The sequence below is a fragment of the Agelaius phoeniceus genome, chromosome Z (assembly GCF_051311805.1).
Source record: "Agelaius phoeniceus isolate bAgePho1 chromosome Z, bAgePho1.hap1, whole genome shotgun sequence".
In the NCBI taxonomy this organism is placed as follows: domain Eukaryota; kingdom Metazoa; phylum Chordata; class Aves; order Passeriformes; family Icteridae; genus Agelaius; species Agelaius phoeniceus.
This window is the reverse complement of record NC_135303.1, coordinates 74,230,084-74,254,265: the sequence shown is the minus strand read 5'-3', so window position 1 is coordinate 74,254,265 and position 24,182 is coordinate 74,230,084. Positions and strand designations below refer to the sequence as shown.

The following is a 24,182-nucleotide window of genomic DNA, read 5'->3' as shown; positions in this document are numbered from 1 at the left end:
CAATATGCCATGTAAGATACTGGTTCAGGCAGCTGTGAACATGAACCAACACCATACCAGTTGTCTTAGGTTTTCTCTCCACAGTGTGGTCTGAAAGAAAGGCACAGAAGTGATTTTCAGGACATTTTCTCTTACATCCTAGTTCTGTCTGATGCTTGAGTATGAAGATGTTGGTCAGGGGTTATGCCATGCTTCAGTAAGACCATGACACAATCTACCTTGACAGGAAATGCTAGATGCTTGTCTGAGTTCATTCCCCTCTCCACAAAGAGAAAGACTGTTGTGGTAGCCCAACAACAAAACCAGCATAACTGAATAAAAAGATTTTAGACCATGGAGCAACTGGTGATTGCATTACTATTAATTTCAGAGGAGATTACAGCTCATTCTGCTTGATCTTGCACTAAAGTAAATGGAAAAATTACAAATCAAATAGAATCATTCATACAGGAATGTACAGTACCTTGACTAAAATTAGTAGCAAACAGTGGAGGACAGATTCTGAAGTGCTTCTAGTCTCTGTGTCCCAAACTAGTGTGATAGAGGTGAAGCGGGTTAGCTTGATGTTGAATCCTGGAGCTGAGTGTGTGGTGACCTGAGTTTGTCCCTGCCAGAGCTTCAGGATAGGAGAGGCTTTATGCAGCACTGCCAGTATTGACCATTTTGTGAAGGTAAGCCATAAGTTTCTCTGAATTTAATAAACTGTTTAGTAGACTATGAAAAATTATTCAGATGAAGTTTAACGCAAGAAAGGTAAGGTGCTTAAGACAGGTGATGATAGTTTACTTAGTAATTTTTAACTAACAACATAACTCCTGGGATCAGTTTTGGGACTGGATGGCTAGTTTTTCCCATACATTAAAGTTATTAATTCCTGGTCATAACACAGAAAGTAACACTGCTTTTGGGAAGCTTCATTACTTCACTAGAGTGTGATTATCGTGTATCTGGAGATGTATGTTGTTTCAGAACATAAAGAGGTGTTTGACCTTATCAAAAATACAACAGATGAGTGAATAGAGAAGATAATACAGTGCAGGGAGCATTGTAGGATTCTATCACCATGTGCTCATCCGCACAATGGATGTTCTGCCCTTTAGCCCCTCCCAAAGTCTTGTCAGTTGACTCCTTCTTCACTTCCAGTGATGGAGATCACTTTCTTACATCTTGAGGCCAGGTTTTGCCATAGTAACAAGCGAACCCTCCCAAATGCCCCGACTACCCAGGCCATCCTGTGATAACAATGAAAGGGGGGGAGACATAACTGTGCATCTACAAAACTTCTCTTAACATATACTTAATATTTGCCCTTTAACTGTGAGAGTCAGCCATTGCATTACTCATCTATGACAGAGGTGTAGAGCAAAACAACTGGGGTGAAAGTGGCACAAACCGAACATCCTATTGCTACAGATTGAAAGACCATAAAATGTAAATGATAGGTGCAAAACCTTCATATTCTCACTAATCACAAAGTGTGGGCAGGGTGAAGTGCCAAGAGGAAAAGTAAGTGCCCTTTCAGAATTACCCTTATTTGGGGATGAGTGTTCCTGTAGAAAGTGATCTGGAGCGTCAGGAGTATTTCATTTCTTGGTTGATGGTGTTGGAAAAGCAGATACTCTTAAAAGTCAGAAAGAGGTAGAGATAACGCTTGTACAAGTGTGTTTGTATAAGCCATAAAAGAGAGCATAAAGTACTAAATGACTGTGAACACATGAAATCTTTAAAAAAGTTTGTATATATTGACATCAAAGTGCTAGTTTTCAAACATTTCAAATTGAAATTTTTTCAGTTTATTGAAAATTTTCTGTGGGACTTATAACACCATGTATTAGATATGACTTGAAGGCATTTCCTTCCAAATAATTTTTTCGGTGGGTAAGTTAGTAAGCTGATAGCTCACCTACTCTTAAAAATGGTAGGATTACTGGCATGATACAGCTGAGATACCTTGATGGTAAGTATCAAGGTATCAGTGCATCTGTTGGCATTATAATGGGACACTTTGTTATGAATTCAGCTGCCTTAGTAACATGTATCTTGTTTATTAACATGTTTCTCTCTGACTAGCACCTCCAGAGGCAGTATGTAGTATAAACTTCCCAGTGCTACCATGGTCAGATACTATTGAAAACCTGTTGTGAAGCCAATGATTTCACTGCCATGGATTTCACTGGCAGTTAAAGCTTCTAAAGCAAATAAAGACAAGATGTTTTAAGCAGAGATTTTTAATGTAAAATAATGCCCTTTGAAATCTGCTTAAAAGGATATTAACACCCTACCCCCAAAAGAAACTGGACCTGCCTTGAAGGGAAATAAAAAACAAAGTGTTCCTGTAACTGGAGAAACCACAGAAAACTTGTTTTCAACGTAAAGGGAAACTTAGAGATCAGCCTGCAAAATGAAATGTCAGCAGAAAGACCCACCAAATCACAACATGACAAGACTGGAGGTAAAAAATTATTAGAGAAGCAAAAACCATAACAGCAATGTGGGGATGCAGCTCTTGGTAACTTTTTTAGAGGAGGTGCTTCAGTATGGATAGCTAACAAGCTTTGCTAGGCTGAACACACTCAGTTGTGATTTAGTGGTTCGGAGTGGAGTGGCTTGTTAGTGTTGGATGGATGGAAAACCAAAAAGTGACTTATGTCCTGTTTGCTGTATGAGGAACATTAAATATGCTATTTGTATTTTGAAGCTAAATGTTATACACAGCTCAGTCACATGTCTGTGTGTTGTTTATTTCTCCCCTCCTCATTTCTTTGTGGACTGGCAGTAATATCTGTGAACTCTGTTTTTGTAAAGCACTATGTTTGATTGGTACTTGCACAGAAATTGCCTACATGCCTAGCTTGGGATATTTCTGAGTTTGGTAGGTTTTTATGTAGGGACAAAGATTAAGTTAGATTTTAATTCAAAGCTGGAACCATATAGGCAGAAGTGGGAAACTTGGTTTGGGTAATACAACTTTCTGTTCTCAAAATCCCTGTCTCTTACATTGTAGATGTTTACAGAGATGATAAGGTGTGGTTGTAACATATGTATGAAGAACTTGAGTATTGCTGTGATAATTTAGATAATACAACAAAATGAGTTGGTAGCAGCTAGGGATGATTCACAAAAATAAATATTAATATATGTATTTAATGAAATTATATCTTAATTTTAGTATTTAAGTTCTTAAATACTAAAATTATATATATATATACATATATATATATATCTCTAAAACTTTAGAAATATTGTAGGGGCTGTGCATGTTTAATGTCCATTCAATGCTGTGATAACACTGTGACTAAGGTAACAGACAAGACAATAGGGAAGGCCAGCAGAGCTGAAATAAATTTGTATGATTTAAGAAAACAAAAGTGGTGTAAAAGTAGTAGATATAATGAAAATAAAATACGATATCCACTGATATGTGGATAAATGAAACTTTGAAACAAAATAAAATCAAATACATTTGGTGCTGTGGAACAAGTAGCATCAGTCAGCAGTAAGTACTGGTTTTTCCTTGAGGATGAGCAGCAGGATTGTCTGTGTAGTGCAGGGAGGGCTATGACAAACAATGATTTGGGTGAATAAGGACGTCCCCATAGTTGACACTGATGGAGACACCAAGCCAGGAGTTCTCTTTTTCCTTGGGATTCTTTCCTTAAAGTTTGCTACAGGCATTATTTGGTGAGGTTTTTTTTCCTCCTTGAGTTCTGTGAGAGCAGGAAAGCTCTTCCACCAGCGTTGCCAGGAACTGGAACTTGTAGCACAGAAGATAGTTTTCTGGACTACAGTAATTCTGTCTGATATGTGCTGCTTTTGTATTTGTAGCCTCATGCTTCTCTGAAACTTTTTTTTTTAAATATATATTTAACTTGGAGTTTATATTACTTAAAAGAAAATAAAGAAAATTTTGCTTTTTACAATTTTAATTTTTGATTATCAGTTGACAGAGGGTGAAGGTCAGTCATGTCCAGGTGTCTCTAGATGAGGTAACATTCCCATTAGTCACTCAGGAACATGAATAGGAAAATCACAGTAATTTCACAAATGTGTATCATAATCTTTTAAGGCATGAGTAGCTTCTGTTGCAGTGGTCATCCTCAGGAAGACTGTAGTAGGCGTGAAATTGTAGTATATTTTTGCATTGACCTAATCTGTTGATGCCCTTAAAAAAGCTACATGTTTGGGTGATAGCCCACTGCCAGAGCTAATATAACACATTAGTGCTTCTGAAGATGTGGCAAGTACAAGCGATGTAAGGTGAGCAAGCCCCGAGTCAAGATGGGGTCTGTTAACATTGCTACAGCTGGGTCCTGCTAAAAATAGTTTCCTGTGTTTGGGCTGCCAAGACTTAAACTATATGATGGTCATAACACTGCAGGGCACGGTCCTTCTACTGTTTTTTGGGGTGGAATGAGAGGATCATAGTTGAAATAATGAACCTCTCTTCTCTGTAGCTCAATACAGAGCCTGTAATTTTTAATTATTGCAGCTCAAAGCTGTTTCTAAGATTTCATAAAGCTTGTGCATGAGATGTGTGAGTACAGCATTTTTCGGGGCAGACACTTCAGTTATGTGGGCGGGTGGGGAAATAGAGCTGTAGTCCAGCTCTATTTCTTGGGAAAATACAGAGGAGTTTGTCACATGTCAGCCACTGCTGTAGTCCAAACTGTAATTTAGGCAGCAACTGATATTTCAGACTGATAACTTATGTCTCTGAAAAATAGTAGGAAGATGAAAGGGCCATGGGTTTATTACTCTGATTGATCTCTGCTTCAAAATTGTGGTGGTTTGGAGAAGCTTGGTAGGTAGAAAATGTTTTCTTTCCTTAGAGGTAAGAATCTTAAGTGCACTTAGTATTTGCAGTGAGTTGGCACTGCTACCTAGGCTAAGGGTTAATTAAAATCTTTGATTTAGCTCTGGTTATTTGCTTTCACTGCTCTTCATGAACCTTCTTGTTCACCATTAACTGCCATAAGAACTTTCCCAATAGAGAAGATTTATATTGTAAGTCTGCAGATCAGATCAGTATGCTTGCTTCCTTCTGTTTGTCAAATGTTTATCAGATGGCTAGGAAGAAAGGGAATGGGGAATTGATGTTTTTCACTTGATTGGAGTGAGAATATTGTAATGTCTGTGTATTTAAGGTAATTGTAAAGTGTTGGCATCACACGTTTTTCTGTTCTACTGCTGTACTGGCAGCAGTATTTTCTGGTCGCTAGAGATTAGCCAGATGTCACATGCTGTATGACAGAACATACTTACCCAAATAATTGTTTTTTCAAATAACTTCTCCATTAGTTTTGAGACTCATAGAATCATAGCATATGCTGAGTTATAAGGGACCTGTCAGGATTATCTAGTCCCAACTCCTGGCCCTGACAGGGGACATACAACAAGAGTCATAGCGTGTGCCTGAGAATATTGTCCAAACACAAACTCTGACAGGCTTGTTACTGTGACAGGGAGCCCTACAGAAATGGAACAACTTCTCAGAAAAAGAAAGTTGCTTGTGGTCTGAATTCTAATCATGTGAGGAGAGGCACTAGAAATTAAGGAAATGCCTAGTGAAGAGTTGTTGTATCAGCTCTACTTCTCTTGGTTTTAAGGTGCATCTTCTTGAACTACTTGTTACTTCTTCAGCTTATAATGCTGGTTCATGTTTACATGGACATGCTTATATGTCAGATTTTGATACCAGCTCTTAAAAGTGCACCAGAAATTAGGGTTGTTGCATTGAAACACTCTGCCAGTTGGCTCCTACATTTTAGCATTTGTAGCTTGGTCTTGCTTTATATGCTAGACGAGGTTTATGCCAGCCTAATTGGTTGCTGGCATTCCTGAATTTCCCAGCTGCTGTATTCAGCTGTGTACTAGAAAAATATAATGGAATACTGTTTCCAGAGAGCAAGAGGCAATTGTAAAAATGTAAATGCTTTATCTGGCACTTCAATAACATGTAAACTTTTAGTAACACAAAGAATTTTTAGGAACAAATTGTATGAGTACATTGCCAGTTTAATGTTCACTGTAGTGAACATTATCTGTTTAAGCTCAGAATATTTGGAAGATGAACATAACTTTTATTTTTGTTAATATGTGGGTTTTTATGGGTATTTTTCAGCCCTGACTTTTTTTGGCCAGAGAAGGGATGAAATCTGGCACAGAGATGGAAGATTTATTGTGATTCTTTTGTTATGGCATGCTGGCTTACTGTGTTTGTTAGAGTGTGGGGTATTTTCTGTTCATTCATCAGCCTGCTTTGATCTCTTCTCACTTGTTATGGCAAACATGAAACCTTTTTAAAATATTACTTGCTCTCTGTCAAAAGTAACAGAACACAGAAACACATAGTAGGACTTACTTGGTGGCTCTGTGATTATTTGCAGGCTGAAAAGTTGGTGACAGTGTCACAGGTTTCAGCTGTGAATAGTGGTTTTCTTCAAAATTTTAAAAATCTGGTAATGTACTAAGTATTATTGGAATATTGTATCAAATATGTTCTACTAAGGTATTTTTCATACATTGTATTTTGTTGCAGACAGGTAAATGATGTTATAAAAGAAAGGTCTTTTAAAATATGGATTAGGCCCTGCTGCTTCAGCTAACAATAGCTTGCAAGTTCCCAGGCAAAGCAATCTTGGGAATGAGAGTTCATTAACACCACAAACCATTTGTTGGTGAAAAACAAGGGCACCTGTAATAATGAGGGATCTGTCTCATGAGAATCAGTAGAAAAAGTATGTAAACTAATTACAAATACAGAAGATTGATAGATATTTAAAATGCCATGTACTGACCAATGAACTAAGTGTGAGTTTATTGTCAGCCTATAAGAGCTAACACAGTGTTTTCTGATAATCCTTTGAAATATGACTTATACAATAAAGATGGGGCTTTTCCTGCATGAAGAAAATGGAGTCTCGGCTGACTTATTACAACAGTTTTTCTCTTGATTCTGAATTGACAGCTGGGCCAGGCCTTAAAAAAGCAGCAGAAGATTAAACCAACGTAAGCTTTAATTCCCACTTCCCAGAGTTTTTGTGTCCTTGCAGCCTGGTCTCAGCACACTCTTTGCAGAAGAGGCTGGAGTCGCATTAGTACAGGAAGATAGCAGCTTCTGTTGCTACTTTACTGAAGGACCAGACAGCTCATTGAAACAGTTCTACAACAGTGGTTTTGCACAAAATTTATTCCCTTATTAAATGGTTATTAAATGCTGAAATATTAATGGAGAGGTGTATTCAGGATGGTGAGAATGGTGCTCAGGAAGCCCAAATGGAAGGGTTTGTTCAGAAAAAGCATGGGTCAGGGAAATAAAAACAAGAGAATGCCAGAGGACAGAAACTAAGTGAAGCAAAAAGGGGGGGGGACGTTTATTTAGAATGTAAAAAATCTACTTAACGTGCTTTAGTGTGGGAGCGATTGTTGTGCTTTGGGCCAAGAGAAGAGTGGAGGCTGTAAATGCATGTGTAATCTGTGCTGCCAGTGAGGCGAGTGTTGCAGAGGTGAAGGTGATGCTGCCCAGGGCTGCTGATTGCTCTGCAAGTTCCTGAGCGCTACACCTCACCTGAGCTGCAATTAGTCTCTTCCTCCACACACTGTGAGACAGTACAGGGATTTGCTGTTACCTTCTGTGATACTTGCCTGACTTCTCCCTTCTTACTAAATCTTAACTAGATGTGAATATTTAGGCAGCCTTTGTAATAGAAGAAGTATTAAAGGTATACATTTGTTACTTTCACTGTTGGCTGAGATAATTTGGGATATCATTCAAGGTTTTTCTTTCATTCTGTCCCTCTGCAGGCCCTAGAAGGCTTAAGACTGTAAAAACCCTTTATTTTTTTGTTTTGGAAAACTGTCAAATTGTGACTGAAGTGTCTAAAACAAAAAGCTGAAACAATCAATGGAGCAGAAAACTAAAGGGGGTTTGTGGGGCGAATAGCTTTAGAAAAGAAGAAAAAGTGCAAGGCAGAGAAGTCCCAGACTGAAGCGTCTGTGCTGATTGTACTGCGTTTTACCCTGAGCAGGTGCCTAGCAGCAGCAGCAGCAGCAGCATATGCACAACTGCTCCAGGACGATCACTCATGCTTTGGGAGCTGCACAGAGTCCTAGGGGGTGGCTCATGGCAGGTGGAGCAAAGGATTACTTCTGTATAGTATGGACATCATTACAGGAGGGTGTGCGAGGAGCAGTTGCTTTGGATTCGTGTTCTTTAGAAACCTCAGTTCTTGGTACTTGAGGGCAAAGCATGGATGTGAAATCAATGTGACACTTGGGTCTTGATCCTTTTGTGTCTGTGCATGACTGTCCTGCTCTTCCAGTTGCTGTACTGTACTGTGCATAGGAAAGAGGCCATGAAAAAATTGCAGTGTACTATATATTTTAGAAGAAAAGTCCTTATTCCTACTGAAGGTTTACTGGTTTTGTCTTACTTTGTGGGGACTTGGTTCCTTTAGATCTTGCACATCTTGAGCTTAGCAATCTGTGTAAGTAGCTCTTTATAAAATAATGGTTTATGTTGTTCCAGGCAGTTTAATTTTAGTTGGACTACCACCTAATTGTTGCCTATAAAAAATGAGAATCAGAGCACAATTTCGAGGGGATTAATTTCAGTGCTGAGATGTCTGATGTTGTATCAGTCTAGAAGGGGGGACAAATGAGCCTTTGTGAAGCGCACCTAAGGGACCTTTAGCACCTGTCGGAATCTTCTGGTATTGGAGTTTTCTGTTCTTGAGGACAGAGAGTCTAAGTGGTGTGGCTTTCCTGAGAGGTTCTGTTCACTTACCACTGGATTTTCTGTTGATTGTGCTTTTCACTTGGATGTTGACTGTCCCATTACAGCCTCTACTAGTGGATCAGGTCTGAGCCACTTCACACTGTGTGGCCTACAACCACCTTCTATTTATCACCTTGTTTTTTTCAATCATCTTCTTCCTACCTCTCTCTATATGACTAAGTGCAGGAATGAAAATATATTCTGGAAATTTTTTCCACCAGATCATTTCCATCAATAAATGATCACTTTGTGTTTGCTTTCTAGGCCGAATTCACCAAGCTATGGTAACATCTCTAAATGAAGATAATGAAAGTGTAACTGTTGAATGGATTGAAAATGGGGATACTAAAGGGAAAGAGGTAAGCTCATTTTTTTAGAACTTTAAAACAAATGTGTAATCTATATGAATATTACTTGGAATTTGTGCTGGAAACAAAAATGAGACATAAATCTTAATTTACTTCATGATTCTTTGCTTACAGACTGTTTTGTGCAGAAAGTGTTGAGCACATTGTTTTCTGCTGTAAATTTGAATTCCTGAGCTCTGTGTCATAGCTTTTAGACAGATGTTGTCATCTATTGATTTTGAGAGTTCAAAGGCTGACTTTGTTATCCAGTTTTTACAAGTAGAAAAATAAATTTTTTAAGAGTGAGAATGACACACAATTCAGACAGGAAACTAGTAGGAGAGCTAAACTAGAAATTTTCTTGTCTTTATATTCTTGAGGAATTTAACTGCCAGTTTGTTTGCTTATTCACTTATTCTTGGCAGCAATTTTCCAGCCTTGCCTTTTTATGAAACTATGTCTTTTTGTGTAACACTTTCCAACCGCATCTTCCTTTAAATTTTGGACCATGTTAGCCAGTTTAAGTTTGGAGAAGCATATCAGAAATAATTGTACTTTACACTTCACTGGTTTTGTGAAAACACAGGGGAAAAAAAAAGCCATGAGAAAGTCCTGGAGATTTCATCAGCTGAAGACACACAGAATCTATACAGCACTGAAGTCTTTGAAAGCTTCAGCAAAGAAAAATAGAAGTCTATAGAGACCAAAGCTCCATCAACATTTTTACAAAATCATATTTTTATGATCCTGCCCCTCTTCCCTTACATTTTACAGCAGTTTGAATGACAGTCAGTAATACTTTAAAAAAAAACCAAACCCATGATAAATTTAATATGATTTCAGCTATGGTTTGATTTTTTGGGGGCCTTTGCAATTTATTTCTTGTGCACTGTCTGGGAAATTTAAGATAACTGAGATCTCCTTCTTTTTATGTTACAGAATGTCTTACATATTTTGCAGTAATTGTCAAATTACCATAGTAATACTAGCTATTTCTCTTTTTTTTAAGTTTGATCACCTTACAAAATTATGCTATCTATTGGTCATTTTAATTCATCCCTTTACTGAATGAAGTGTTTTCAAATAATACAAAGACCAAAGATTCATCTATTTTTAGTGAACAGAAAATAATTCAGATCTTAGCATGAACAAATTGTGGAGTAAAACCACTTAATATAATTACTGTTTACTGTCAAACATAACAGGAGATAAAGAGAGGATTTATGTCAAGTGTCATTAATGTGTTTTATGCTCTTTTTCACAGATTGATTTAGAGAGCATATTTTCACTTAACCCAGATCTTGCACCTGATGATGATATTGAGCCTAGCCCAGAGACACTACCACCACCTGCTTCATCAGCCAAAGTAAACAAAATTGTGAAGGTTGGTAATATCTATGCAATATGTTCTTGGTAACTTTACAGTAGCTCTATACATGATGTTATGCTAGAATTTTTAACTTAATTTTTGTGTCTGTGGTGCTATTTCATAACAGTGTTCTTTTCTTTTTCCTGTGTTGAATAGGGATTTCTAAATTTTTTTAAGAATAGGTTTGAGGAAGAGGGAGTTGGGAACTAATATTTGTATAACTAAATGTCTTAATGAGGGATAAAGAAAAGGTTTTGGAGTTTTCTGAAACATTACAGACAGTTCAATCAACCTTCATCCCTTCACTTTTCCTGCTGGGATTTGCAATCAAATCTCTTTTGTTGGTGCTGTGTTATTTTAATTCACTGGAAAGAAGCAGAAGTGGGGCTGCAGTTTATGCTTTCAATAATATGGTGATCAAATAAGAGAGACTTCTTTCTTTATAGAGTCGACGAACTGTGTTACCTAATAAGAATGACCCTCCTGCCAGAGATAATAGAGGTAAAAGTTATCTCTTTCCATTTCAATGAAGTTAAAAATATGGTAACATTTTAACCTCCTGTTTATCTTGTATTCCTTAATAGTTTTGCATTTCTTATTTGGTATGTAGGCCTCTGACATGTAAAAGATACAGTATATAATTCCTAAAATTATTCCTGTGTATACTTAGGAATTCACCCTATACAAATAATATTTATATGCAAGTTTAAGCAATATATAATTATAAAAGTTAAGCTGAATTAACTGATGGTGCAGAAATTTGAAGATAATTAATTATGCAATGGTAAATCATGCCTGGACTTTTTATATATAGGTGTCCTCCGCTTATTTGAATGTTTCAGTATACACTAAGTAGCGTGCTTTGAATTTTTAAAATGTTCAAATTTTAAACTATTTTTCTTAACAGCCTGTTGTTTTGTAATGGTCTGTGTGTGAACAGTCATAAGAATATAAGAATACTTAAGTCCTATAGATTTTTTTATCACTCTACAGTATAGTGAAAAAAGGTGAAAAAAATTGCTGAACTGCCACAAGAGAATAGGTGAAAAGAATGTATTGGATGAATACAGATAAAATGCATCTATAATTGTGGAAGAATAGTGACTGCTTATTGTTTTCATTTTCTCCCCTACATTGAACTTAACTGACTTGTACTGATGATGGTGATGATGATGATGATTCTTCTTCCAAACAATAATCTACTAGCATTTCTTCAGACTAGATTCCAGTCCATCTGTTTAAACTTGGAAAACAAGTAGGCTTACAAGTAATCAGATTCTTCTGATATGGACCACTTTTGCCCTTCTGCCATTTGGCTCTGGGGTATTAAGCAGATTGAAAATACAAGAGTATTTTGGGGCTTTTTTCCTATATAGTCTGGTTTAAATATGAGATGTCTCACTGATGGAGTATCCTCACATCCATACATTTTTTCATTTGTAGTAAATTATCTGTTTAGTATGAAATAACCCTGTAACTTGTATTTTAATGTGTACCCTGCCTCTTACCATTCACTGTTGGCCTAAATATTTTTCTTTTTGGCCATATAATTTACCTTTTCTCAGCACACTGTCTTATTTTATCTAGTCAATTTATACTATAAGCTAGATCTCCTATGATATGTGGAATGATGGCATTCATCTTGTCTGTCCTGTTCAAAACTTGTTTCTGTAGTTGTTTCCGTGTTGTACAGTGTGCTGGCCTTTGCTTGGAGTCTCATCTCTGGCTACTGATCAAAGCTGATACCTTCACTTCAGTACTCTTCTGACACACTCTGTTTTAAGTGTGTGCAGGAAATGTGCCAGCTGAAGCAGAGCTGGTCGAAGCAACTATTCGAAATACAATTTAAACTATTCAGCTCTATCACACATGCTTACATGCTCACCACTCCCACTGCATTCACTGGAAAAAGACATCACAGCATTTTCAGAAGCTGGCATTCTTAGCACATATAGAATCAATGCATAAGTTTAGACATATTGATTGTATTTGTATCCCTTCTGGTATAGAGGCAAAAAGGCTTGTTTCTTCCACTTAGGGATTGTGCTGCACTTCATTGGCCTTAATTTCTTTTGCTTTGCTCCTCCAATGATCATAGGCTTAATGGGGTTGGGGCATTTTGTGCAATCTAGAGAATGTGAAACACCAGGGCTTCTTTTCTTACTAGTTTTTTGGGTATAATTACAATATTAATAAAATTGAAGCACTTTATGCTTCAGGACTGCATATCTCCAAGTAAATGATTCATTCTGTGTGTATAGTAAGTTGTACTAATTCTGCAGGATTTAAAAATATGCACATGCAGCATTGGTACTTAATAATCATGTTGTACAGCACTAGGGTAAAAAAGTCTGCATACCAGATGTTTTTATTAATAGACTTCCCATGATTATGGCTCCTCCTCATCCACAGTAAATTGTTGTGTTTAGAAAGGGGCCTCATTTTATCTCATCTTAACAAAGTATTTCAGAAATGGGTAGAAAGGTTACTCCTCCATGTCCAGATGAGCTTTTTGCCTTTCCTTTGCAGTGGTTGGTTCTGCACGTGCACGACCTACTCAGCTTCCCGAGCAGTCTTCCTCCTCTCAACAGAATGGTAGTGTTTCAGATATATCTCCAGTTCAAGCTGCAAAAAAGGAATTTGGACCCCCTTGTATGTAAACCGTGTATCAAGGACTCGTTCATTCTGGGCATTACATGTACATTCTCTTGGATTATGTTGTTATGCATAAATGACAAATGGTCTACATGTTCAGTTGTCTGTGAGCTTCCTTGAGGAGCTTCTCAGAAAGCTGTGGCTAAACAGATGTTCATTTTCATCATAATTGTACTAGTATTTAGAATTTGCTTTTCCTTTGTTTTCTTTTAACCATGGTGGTATTTTTAGTGCTCTTTTTTTCCAATTTTTTTTTTAATTTGTCTGGGCTTACTTTTAATTCAAACCAAGAGATCACATGTATCTGTCCAAGTATTTTTTCAAGGTCATATATTTTTGTTTGTGTGATTATTGTCCCATTCCTATGGCATTTTTCTAATAAATTTCATGCATTTTAGAAATTTAAATGCCGTAATGATTCTTCACTAAACAGATTTGCTTGAAAATATAGTAAATATTTGATGCATTCTAATTATTGATACATTAATTTAATTAAAGTTTACAGTGTAAATATGGAAAGTATTTTTAAATTGCATCTTTTTCTTTAAGCACGTAGAAAATCTAACTGTGTAAAAGAGGTTGAAAAATTGCAAGAGAAGCGTGAAAAAAGAAGGTTACAGCAGCAGGAACTTAGAGAAAAGAGAGCTCAGGTTAGTATTTTTAGCTCAACTGAAAATCATACGTCTGCAAGAGAAATCTGCAAAATTATGCTTTTTTCTGTCTTTAATAATTTTTATGAACTGTGATAATCTTGAAAGTAAGTGTCAAATTTGTCAAGATTTGACAAATATTTTGTTGTTTCATATGATTGTTCTCATAATCTGCTACTACTACTTTAGATGGTTTTCCCCCTCTTTTTTTTTTCCTATAGAAATCATTGCTTTCAATTGCTGTCTTGCTGCATGTTCTTTAGAGTACAACTACTGATCTTAGCTATTTTTTAGGGAAAATGTATTTTTGACAATAACCAACCTTTTGACTTTTAGAGAGGTCTGTTATTCTACAGGAGGTAATACAACATTTTGATAAATTGTTCATTATAATCTTTGATGCTTTATAAGTCTATTTGAGCCTCATGTTTTAACAGTGACTTCTAATGTTTCTTTCTTTAAACTAGTCTATACATTTGTAATTTCATCATGCTAGCAGCTTGGTAGCCAGTTGTTAAAAACTTGTGTGAAATGAATGAAGCTGCTAATCCTTTGAGAAAAATCTCTTAATATTAAATGATTTTCTGTCACAATAGTGTAAAAGCTTTAGCAAAGCTAGGAGTGTAATCTTGTTGGCAGAAGTGTGTGTATGTGTTAGTCTCTAAAGAGATAGTACTAGTCTGCTGCTGACATGAGAATTATCACCATCAAGTAAATCATTCACACAATTTACTTCTCATGGTTTAATGCTTCCTAAAGTTGACCTAAAATCACCTATGTTAAATTTGTGTTTTATAATTTACATCCATTTACACAAAACATTAAAATGTCCTTATGTGTGAGGAATTACCATTTCTGGCTTTATATATCAAAATAGTTTGAAGTGGTGTTACTTGTAAAATTTTCTTTTTATTGCTTCTGTGAACACTCCTCTTGCATCTGAGTCTTAAACTTTTGTTTGAGTAGGTTGTTGTGAAACACAGCAATAATTCACCAAGCAGTGCTAGTGTGTAAGACATTTAAACAGGGCTTGAAGAATATTAGGCAAATCCTTTCTCCATGATAAACAATACTCTTTTCTGAATGTTATAAAGAAGCATTTTGTGAAGACTTACTGTCAGCAGTTTTTAGTTCAGTGTAGTGAGAGTGAATGGCATCAAGGTACAATAAACTTCTGATCACCAGGACACAGTTTTTTCTGAGTTGAGGATTGGCTGTGTCACAAGTGCAAAGAATGAGCCAGCTCCCTTTCAGTTTAGTAACCTAAATCTGGTGCTTTCTGAGAGTGCCTACACTGTGTCCACAGCCAGCTGTGATTCAGAAATTTTATATCATGTGGGGGTAGCCATGCAAAACTTAGAAGGGTCTGAGCACCAGAACTGGCTATATTTGGCATCAGCAACATGTCCTGAAGTGTTGTAAAACAGGTATTTGCAGGGAGAAGTGACGGGAAGTTGTTTCATCAATTCTGCGGAAAACAGGGTAGGCTCAGGCTCAGCGTATTGGTGCTCCATGCATGGCGTCTGACATGTCCATTCACTCTGGTATTGATTGCTCCAAGTTTAAGGATGGGTTATCTTCTGTTCCTGTGTCATGGGGTCAGCTGTCCTGGCTGTGTTGACTGCCTTGCTTGCGGGGTTGGGTGAGGACCAAAAAGTGACTTTGCTGTGTAAGTGCTGCTCAGGAGTAGCTAAAACATCCATGTATTATCAACCTTGTTTCCTGCACAAATCCAAAACAGAGCTGCATATCACATTCTTCTATGGAGAAAATTATCTCAGCCAAACCCATCACAGCCTGGATGTAGCCTATTGAGTATCCTTGGGATTGCTTCTGCTTTGCTGGGGGTGTGGGAATAATTTGTAATGCATCCAAATATGTGTGTAATTAACACAGGACCAATAGTTAGGACCAAGCTGCTTTAACTGGCTTGTATCCCGCAGGGTTGTGTTTAGAGCAACTGGGGTTCCTGCACTGTCCTCTGTGGTGTGTGTATTGTTCCTGTATAGTGGAATATCTGTGCATTTGTCAGAGTGCCATACCTGAGATAAGGAAGTGTGGACTATATGTTTCTTCAGTGTGAAGGTGCTAGCAAAGGCAGGAGTAATTTCTCTTTCTTGAGTAGACTATTAATGATTCCTCAATTAATAAGTATTTTCTATTATATGGCAACCAAAATGACATGGGAAGCATATAATTGTTTCCTTTATGGTCAGTAAATTAGCTACATCAGAGTGGAAAAAGGCATTAAACTTGTATTAAACTTGCAAGAGACATTTCTGGTGTTTTGCAGGAAAAAAAAAGATCATAGTTAATCAATTAATGCCTTTTCTGGAAAGAAAAATTATAGAAGGAATTCTGTTGCTTACTTTTTCCTAGGATGTTGATGCTACAAACCCAAACTATGAAATTATGTGCATGATAAGAGATTTCAGGGGAAGTTTGGATTATAGACCACTGACAACTGCAGATCCTGTAAGTATGCCAGCAGCATGGAAGTGTGTTACTCTTCTCTGTTTTTGCTGTGTGTTTTCTTTTTTTTTCTCATGCATATTTCTGTCTGTTAATGCAAAAAATAGGTATTTTAATATATATTAGTATTTAATATAACATGGGTTTATTTTTCTAGTAATTTTTTGATACTGAAATGAATAGGTTTTGGAAGTTGTACTTTACTAAACTGTTATTAAATTATTTAAATATATTTTTACTATTAAATAATGCCAATATGTACTAAGTAGTCACTCGGCCTTTGTATGGTAAATTTTCCTGGGATGCTAAGGGATGTGCACACAAAGCCATGAAACTTATTTGAAGAGCTGTCTTCAACATAATGATTATTATTTGATCTTTGAAGGTGATGTGATTTTGGTTTGCAGCCAAGTCAGAGGAGTGGAATCCTTAAATGATCAAAACTCAAATTCTGTGGAAATCAGAGAATGTGATAATTTCTGTCAATAGCATATTTACCCTGTTAAAGCTAGACTTGCTTGCCTAGTCCAATAGTACCTATTGGATTAGATCACTGTCTGTGGGGAGTTTTGTTAACATATGGTTCTCCTTTTGGGTTCTTGGCTACTGTGCAGGCACAAGGGGTTTTTACATGTTCAGATGACTCACTGTCTTGGAAATTTCACTTTGTTTAAGTCAAATAAAGTTAAATATTTTGTAACTGGAATTGAGAAATAGTTCACTGAAAGACTTCCCTTTGCAGATTGATGAGCACAGGATTTGTGTTTGTGTACGAAAACGACCACTCAATAAGAAAGGTATGATTGTTGAAGATTTTGTTCATTTGTTTATCTGAAAAGCTGCTTCTGATAGTAACATTATTTGTGTTAAACAACTCTAGAAATACTAGGTGAAGAGATGAAGCTCTTATATTAGACAATATGTGTGATAAACCTAGAAAATTCATAGATTTGTCATAACCTGGGGAGATAAGAAGTTTACCTTCCACAGTTTCATGTAGTAGGAGGTGAGGCACAGGAAGAGTGTGATTTTTTCCCAAGATCATCTAGCATGTATTTAGTTGATCTGGAAATTATTTCTGCTGTAATCTCTTCACTATTCTTACGTTGTATTAGGATCATTGTTTTTTTGAAGTATCCTTCAAGTGACCTCCTGAGCAGAGAGTTACACAGTGAAAACTTTCATACATGTTTTTGTATATATATTTTTGTACTTCCAAGTGATCTTGAATCAGACATCAAGGAGGTATCTTATGACATGGTTGGTGTCTGAACTTGTCCAAGACATCCTCACAAGGCTAGTGGACTGCAGGCAAACAGAAGACTTGTTTCCCCTGGAGTTGTTGCTCAGGGCTGGCAGAGTTACTCTAGAGCACATCAAATGCCACTAAAAAAATGGTTAGGTACTAAAAGAACTCCTTAATGACTTTTTATTTTATATGATGAGTGTTTAAGCTACTTTTCTTACTGCCTGCTCATCAGACTAGAGTCTGTATTAAAAAAAAACAAACAAAAAACCAGAACCAAACAACAAAAAACTGTTCAGCTTTCAATTCTAGTTTAATTGAAATTTTGACTTCCTAGGGAGCTTTTTTACTTTCAGTGGGAATTTAGAACACAAATGCCTACTGGATTGTAGCCTGTCTGAATCCAGTGGTGCAAGATGTTTTTTTCCTTCTCTTTCTCTTCTGTTCAGATGAAGGACTCAAAACGAGCACCACTCTGATGCTGATGCAACATGGGATGCTGTTTATTGTTTTTGTACTGTCAGAAGTACACATTTAGGATTATCTGAAGCATTCCCAGAGGAAAATGGGAGAAAGGTGTTCCCTTTCCCATACATATGTTGATACCAGTATATAGTTCGGTTTTGACTTATTTTTCCCTTTCACATTGCTGCTTCTATTTTTTCTTTTAATTTTTAATTTTACTGTTGGGAAAAATGTGACTTTCTACCTGTGGTGGAGGTGAACAAAGTGAAATCACAGTAAATGAAAACAGGTTTTAAGGGACATGAGTTGGGATTCAGAAGTAGGATTTGATTTTGTGATATTAGTGGTTGGGAGCTATTAAAAAAGTAGATCAGAGGTGTTTGTAGAAATATGAATGTCTAAGTAAAAATGAGATTGATGCTTACAGCTGTTATGCATTTTTAAGAATAAACAGTAGTAAAAAAGTTGTGATAAATAATCTCTGAAGGGGATGATAATCTAGTACCCACATGATACAATCTCCTGAAAACACTCAGTTCACAAGAAACAGTATTTCTCATAAAATCATAGGAAAGCATAAAAGAATGAAAGATGCTAGCCTGTAATCCTATGATTGGAAAAACTAAAATTAATTTGTTTTGTCATCTCAAAAATGCAGAATTATCACCAAAACCATTAGGTATTCTCAGCATCAATTGTTGTCTGGATTGACTTCACAGGAAGTAGGTGTTCAGAGTGACACTTTGAGATTTTAGTTCAGTGACATGTATTTATAGTTGTGACATGTATGATGGGTTACAGAGACATTATTCTTAATTTTCATCAGCAGAGAATGCAGCTTCTCATACCAAATAGATGGGAAGAAGTATATGTCTTACTCCAAACAATTTTTTAAGAAAAATCCTCTTCTGACTAGTTAAACTAAAAGGTTTTTACTGCAAAGAATTGTCCATCATACATTTCTTTTTGTCACTGTTCCTTACTTATTATCTGTGATTGCTGCAGAATAATTGCATTTCATTTTATTGCAGTGCAGTTGAAAAATTCATTATACATTGACTGGAATGTGCATTTCCATTGGTGTGTAATGTAATGCAATGGTAACCATCGTACTGTTTGATCAGGATGTTAATTCATGAAAAGGTTTCTATCTGGTTGTATAAAGTCGTGTCAAATTCTTGAACTGCATGCCTTAAGAAATTTTACAAAGAAATGCAAGTAGGACACATTAGTGAATCCTGACTGTATACACAAAGGGTCTTTATTTTTGTGCATACTGTGGATCACTGGGTTCTCTGTTTTGCTGACTCATATACCATACAACAATTAGCAGTAAATTGCAGTGCTGTATAGTAATTATAATCTAGGATCTCACTGTTGAAGTCACAGTGATAGGAAGAATCATTATAATTTTCAGCTTATTCTGTTTACAAGATAATATTTTGAAAGGATTTTACTTTAGAAGAATTATATTTTAAAGAAATGTAATATGGGTTCCAGGAGGAATGCACAAATGAAAATGTCTCTGAGGAATGAAAGCAAAATTTAAAGAAAATACCAAGATAAAATTTTAAAATAAAATGTATTTATCATAAGGAGGTTAATTTCTTTGTGTTTTAAAGTTTGAAGCAGTATAGTACTACCATCTAATTTCTTCACTAGAGAAGATATTTATAAAAACTTGAAGGATATGGTAGTAAGATGTAGAAGACTATATAATCACTGAGGAATAAGACCTCAAGTCCAAGAAAGGTATTATAGAAGGCATAATAAGTTACAATGATAGTGCCATAATTAATGATCATAGTCTTTAGTCTAAACAGCTTTGTACCTCTCTTAATTTCTAGCAATTGGTAGGATAGGATGATTAGACTTCCAAAATGAAATCTCTTGCTTAGCAGATTACTATCTAGGCATCAGAAGCCCAAATCCATTGCAGTGTTGTTACTTGGAGGAGCTGTGTTATCTGAGATGTTATGAGAGTGTAAACAATGAGAAAATGTAAAAAATAATGATGTGTTGTTAGTTAAATTTATATTTCACTTATTTTATAGAAACTTTAATGAAAGACCTTGATGTAATAACAATTCCTAGTAAAGATGTTGTGATGGTACATGAACCAAAACAAAAGGTGGATTTAACAAGGTACCTAGAAAACCAAACTTTTCGTTTTGATTATGCCTTTGATGACACGGCTCCTAATGAAATGGTTTACAGGTATGTGTATATGCTTTTTTTTGGTGAATCTTTTTTCTCATGTTTTTTCCATACTAATAACTGTTACACTTACATTGGTCTTAGACTTTATTCCTATTCTCTATTCTCTGTGTTACCAGTTGGTATATTGCTACCTCCATTCTTTTACCTGTTTACTTTTGTTTTAACTCTTTATCCCTAATTTTTCACCTGCAATGTCATTTCCACCTCTGTTGACCTCAGTCCTATTCCCAGTCCTCCTCCAAGCCCTGCTGCATTCCAGGCTCTAGCAAGTATTGCCTGCCTCCTCAGCTGCTGATTACTTGAGCCACGTAATCAGTTCTCCATTTGCTTCCAGTCTTATTATTAGTGTGTGTGCAGCACCTGAGAAACCTGAGTCATGGCTTTTGGTCATCAGGGAACCTGGAAGAAAAGGAGAGCCCTAGCACCAAAGAGCTTGCAGTCTGAATATAGGATAATTAAGAGATGGAAACAAATCAGTAGAGGGTGAGAAAAGAGTACAAATAAAGTGAGAGAGTGTATATTGCAGTATTGCCAAGATGCCTGAGCTAACATATCTTCTGGAAGCAATCTGGCTGATGTAATGTGGAAATGCATAGAGCTAAGTTATCATGCTGTAAATGCCAAATCCTTCTAATTTAAAAACAAACAGCAGCAAAGACACATATCCTCTCTATAGGCCAAAGATATTTGGATCTCCATTTTGTTCTTTGCTCTTCTGTTTCAGTTCCACTGTTGGTATGGAATAATTCACACAGCACTTTTAAAAGCATGTTTAGAAGTAGCTATTTCCCTTGAACAAGTCACTAAATGAAGCACATACAGTAGTGGGCAAGGTTAGATACTGACATAATATTGGTCAGAATCTTAGTACACATCTAAATAACTTTGAAACTTTTTGCAGGAAATGTTGATATTAAAAAGGAATTTGGTGAAGATATAATTTTTCTTATGTTTGGGAAATGCTTCCCATAGTCTTAAAAAGTATTGACAGAGAAATATCTTACTTGTTTTTAATCCACAGCTAGGAAGTCAAAGTTAGGATCATGCCCAGATTGATAGTGGATAGCAAAAGAATTCTTAAAAGGTTGTGAAAATAAAAACTTCTGTCTTATGCTTGTTATAATTAGAGAAGGGGGCAAAAGGAAAATCTTATGAAACTAATACTAACAAAAGAGTTGTAAACAGCAAAGCTGTATCCTTGGAGATTTCTGTCTTTGCTGGTTGTCTGCTGGAAGCATCTTTCCTTGACGCTGAAGAGCTGTGGGAGAGCCAGCTGGTTGATGATGCATGAAGTAATTATCTTGCTTGACAATCCATTCTTCTAATCTCCCTCTTTCCTTTATTTATCTGTGTGAACATGGTGTTTAGTGTGAGGGGTGGTATATTTTGGTATACAATGTTGTTGTATTTTGTACTGAGTTTTTTCAGAGTTTTTATTAGTTATTTAATACATTAATGGCAATATAGGAATATATTTTAAGATTATTGTATTCAAACTGAAACAGTAGATCTCTAGTCTTTTTCCATCTCCCTCATATGGCACAATAATGATCATTATTTGAAGGGCAATCTGTTTTAAGGTCTTCCATAATAACAGAAATAAGAATGGGATAGGTGTCATCATGTGCTCTCATCAGAGCCTCAGGGTCATACTGAGAAAAAAATATTGTGTCAAGATGCTCCATTTTTCTCCAATATGCTAAATTTATGGTATATCTATGCTGAAAAAATGTTCAGTCCAAGGTAGAAAAGTACACACTCTATTATTATTACTATTACTACCATTATTATTACCATTATTACTACTGTTATTATTTTGCTTAACCTGTATTTTAAGTATTTTTAATCCATGAACCACAACACAGAGTTGCAAATCTTTGTTAATATTAAAAAACACTCACTAGTTGGAATGGATATGCCATGTGAGTTTTAAAGGAGAACCAGTTCAGGTTTCTGAAAGACTAAGGTTGCAAATAAAAGTTCTAGTAAAAGTAAATTTGGACTCTTTTAACATAGTCTCATTTGGAGTTGTGTAATCCTTTATGAAAACATTTTAAGATATATTTCTATTTTTTCTTACTTTAAAATAGATACATTTAAGTCCCTTTTTAATAAATCAGCAAAATAAAGAGTTTCAAATTCAATCAAACAGAAGTAATGGAGTGTGCTTCTAAGGTGGCTAGACTTTGTGAATTTTTCAATTTTTATATATAGAAAGAACAAACATCAAAGTACGGGAATATCCTCTTGAGAAGACAGAAGATATATACTTAGAAAAAGCAAAGAAAGAAAGGCTAAGGCTGTTCAGGAATCTTTGGTGTATTCTTGATGAAAATTCATATTCAGCTAGATGTAGATTCTTTATATAGTCCTGGGCTGCTGCTGAATGCCTCAGTCTTGCCCATATTGTTTTTGTAAGTGATCTTGTGTTTGAAAGCAGAATGAAGGAAGGTTGTAGCATCTCAGTGTTTCTGTAATTAATTTTTTTCCTTTATTGGTCACTATCAGGTTATTTATGTGTAAACAACTGGAAAACAACTTATTCTAAACTGGAAAAAGTTTAGAAAGAGTTTTGCAGAGAGAATCATCTCCATATGTAACTCTCCATTAGTTTACCCTTTGCTTTTGGAGTTTACAATGAAATAATGATAAGCAGCTGAAGTAGGAACAATAGCTCTGTGTTTCTTAAAATAAAATTAATTATCTAAAAAAAATATGATACTTCAGATAATACTTTTGATACAGCAAATAGTACCTCACAGATAAGTAGATTTTTTCATTCTTAAGAGCTTGAGTGTCCATTAGCTTTACCTCTTTCTTAATGTATGCATGTTCTCAAAAATTGAGATGTGCAGTCATGTTTTGGCCTCTTCTCTTCCAAATTTAATGTTGGAAGTTGATTTGAGGAGGAAAAAAAACGACAGCAGACATTTACGTTTGACAAAACTCTTTATCTGCTACACTGTTTCACTTCAATATCTTCATATTCTGTCATGTTGAGGGAGCTCCAGACTGTTTAGTAAACTGTGGGGAATTGGATCATTAAAACAAGGACATTGTTTCAGGGTTTAAAGAAGGATAATATTGTTGTGAAACAAATGAGAGAGACCTCAAATGAGAGAGACCTTGTAGCATGTGATGGTTTGGAAAAATTGAATACTTTAGAGCTAGTATTACTTCAGAAATTAATGTATAAATGTCCTTTGACCTGTTGAAGTATAGGATCAATTTTGTCACTACTGGCCTTAGCATTTTAATTTTCCTTGGGGTAGTGGCATCTTAAAGTACTCCAGTTTTTTAAGTACAGGTTTTTTTTGCATTTAAGGTTTACAGCTCGACCATTAGTGGAGACCATATTTGAAAGGGGAATGGCCACTTGTTTCGCCTATGGACAAACAGGCAGTGGGAAAACCCATGTAAGTAGTTCTTCTACAAATCAGCAATACTCTTTTCTAACATTACACACTTAGATGAGTTCTAATAAATAAGAAATATGTAAACTACAATTATGTGACTTTTATGGTGTTTTTTTTTTCCTTGCTTTTTTTTTTTAAATTTAGACTATGGGTGGCGACTTTTCAGGAAAGAACCAAGATTGTTCTAAAGGCATATATGCACTAGCAGGTGAGACTTCATTGATCAGTTGGCTTTGGGCAGACCAGTTGAGATCAATAAATTTTCTACTCTTTGTCATACAAATAAATATAACAGTTTACTTTCTTTGCATTGCAGTGGAACTTTGGTAGCAAAAGTTGTCCCTAGATGAGTTTTCTTTACACAATGTAAAGAAACATTTCTTTACACAAATGTAAATATAGACTACTTAACAAAGATGCACTAACAGATTATTTCAGTTTATCATTTTGGGGTCTTCTGCATCTTCCAGTGTAATGTGGCAGTTTAGATTGTGTTGTTTTAGGCTTGGTTGACTGACTCTTATTTGTCATTTGTGCAAAATATGAGGTGCTGTAAAATAGACTGT

At 35.9% G+C, this 24,182-nt stretch overlaps 1 protein-coding gene across 3 annotated transcripts in view; it reads left to right on the top strand.

Annotated features, from left to right (window-relative positions):
* KIF2A (kinesin family member 2A) overlaps positions 1–24,182 on the top strand; it is a 58,108-nt gene that overhangs the window by 14,769 nt on the left and 19,157 nt on the right. For all 3 annotated transcript variants that reach the window (XM_054652017.2, XM_054652015.2, XM_077172224.1), the window contains exons 2-11: positions 9,041–9,135; positions 10,388–10,507; positions 10,939–10,993; positions 13,022–13,144; positions 13,697–13,797; positions 16,177–16,272; positions 17,012–17,066; positions 20,035–20,197; positions 23,526–23,616; positions 23,761–23,824. In XM_054652017.2, the coding sequence (XP_054507992.1) occupies positions 9,041–9,135; positions 10,388–10,507; positions 10,939–10,993; positions 13,022–13,144; positions 13,697–13,797; positions 16,177–16,272; positions 17,012–17,066; positions 20,035–20,197; positions 23,526–23,616; positions 23,761–23,824 (963 nt within the window). The remainder of the gene's footprint in view (positions 1–9,040; positions 9,136–10,387; positions 10,508–10,938; positions 10,994–13,021; positions 13,145–13,696; positions 13,798–16,176; positions 16,273–17,011; positions 17,067–20,034; positions 20,198–23,525; positions 23,617–23,760; positions 23,825–24,182) is intronic.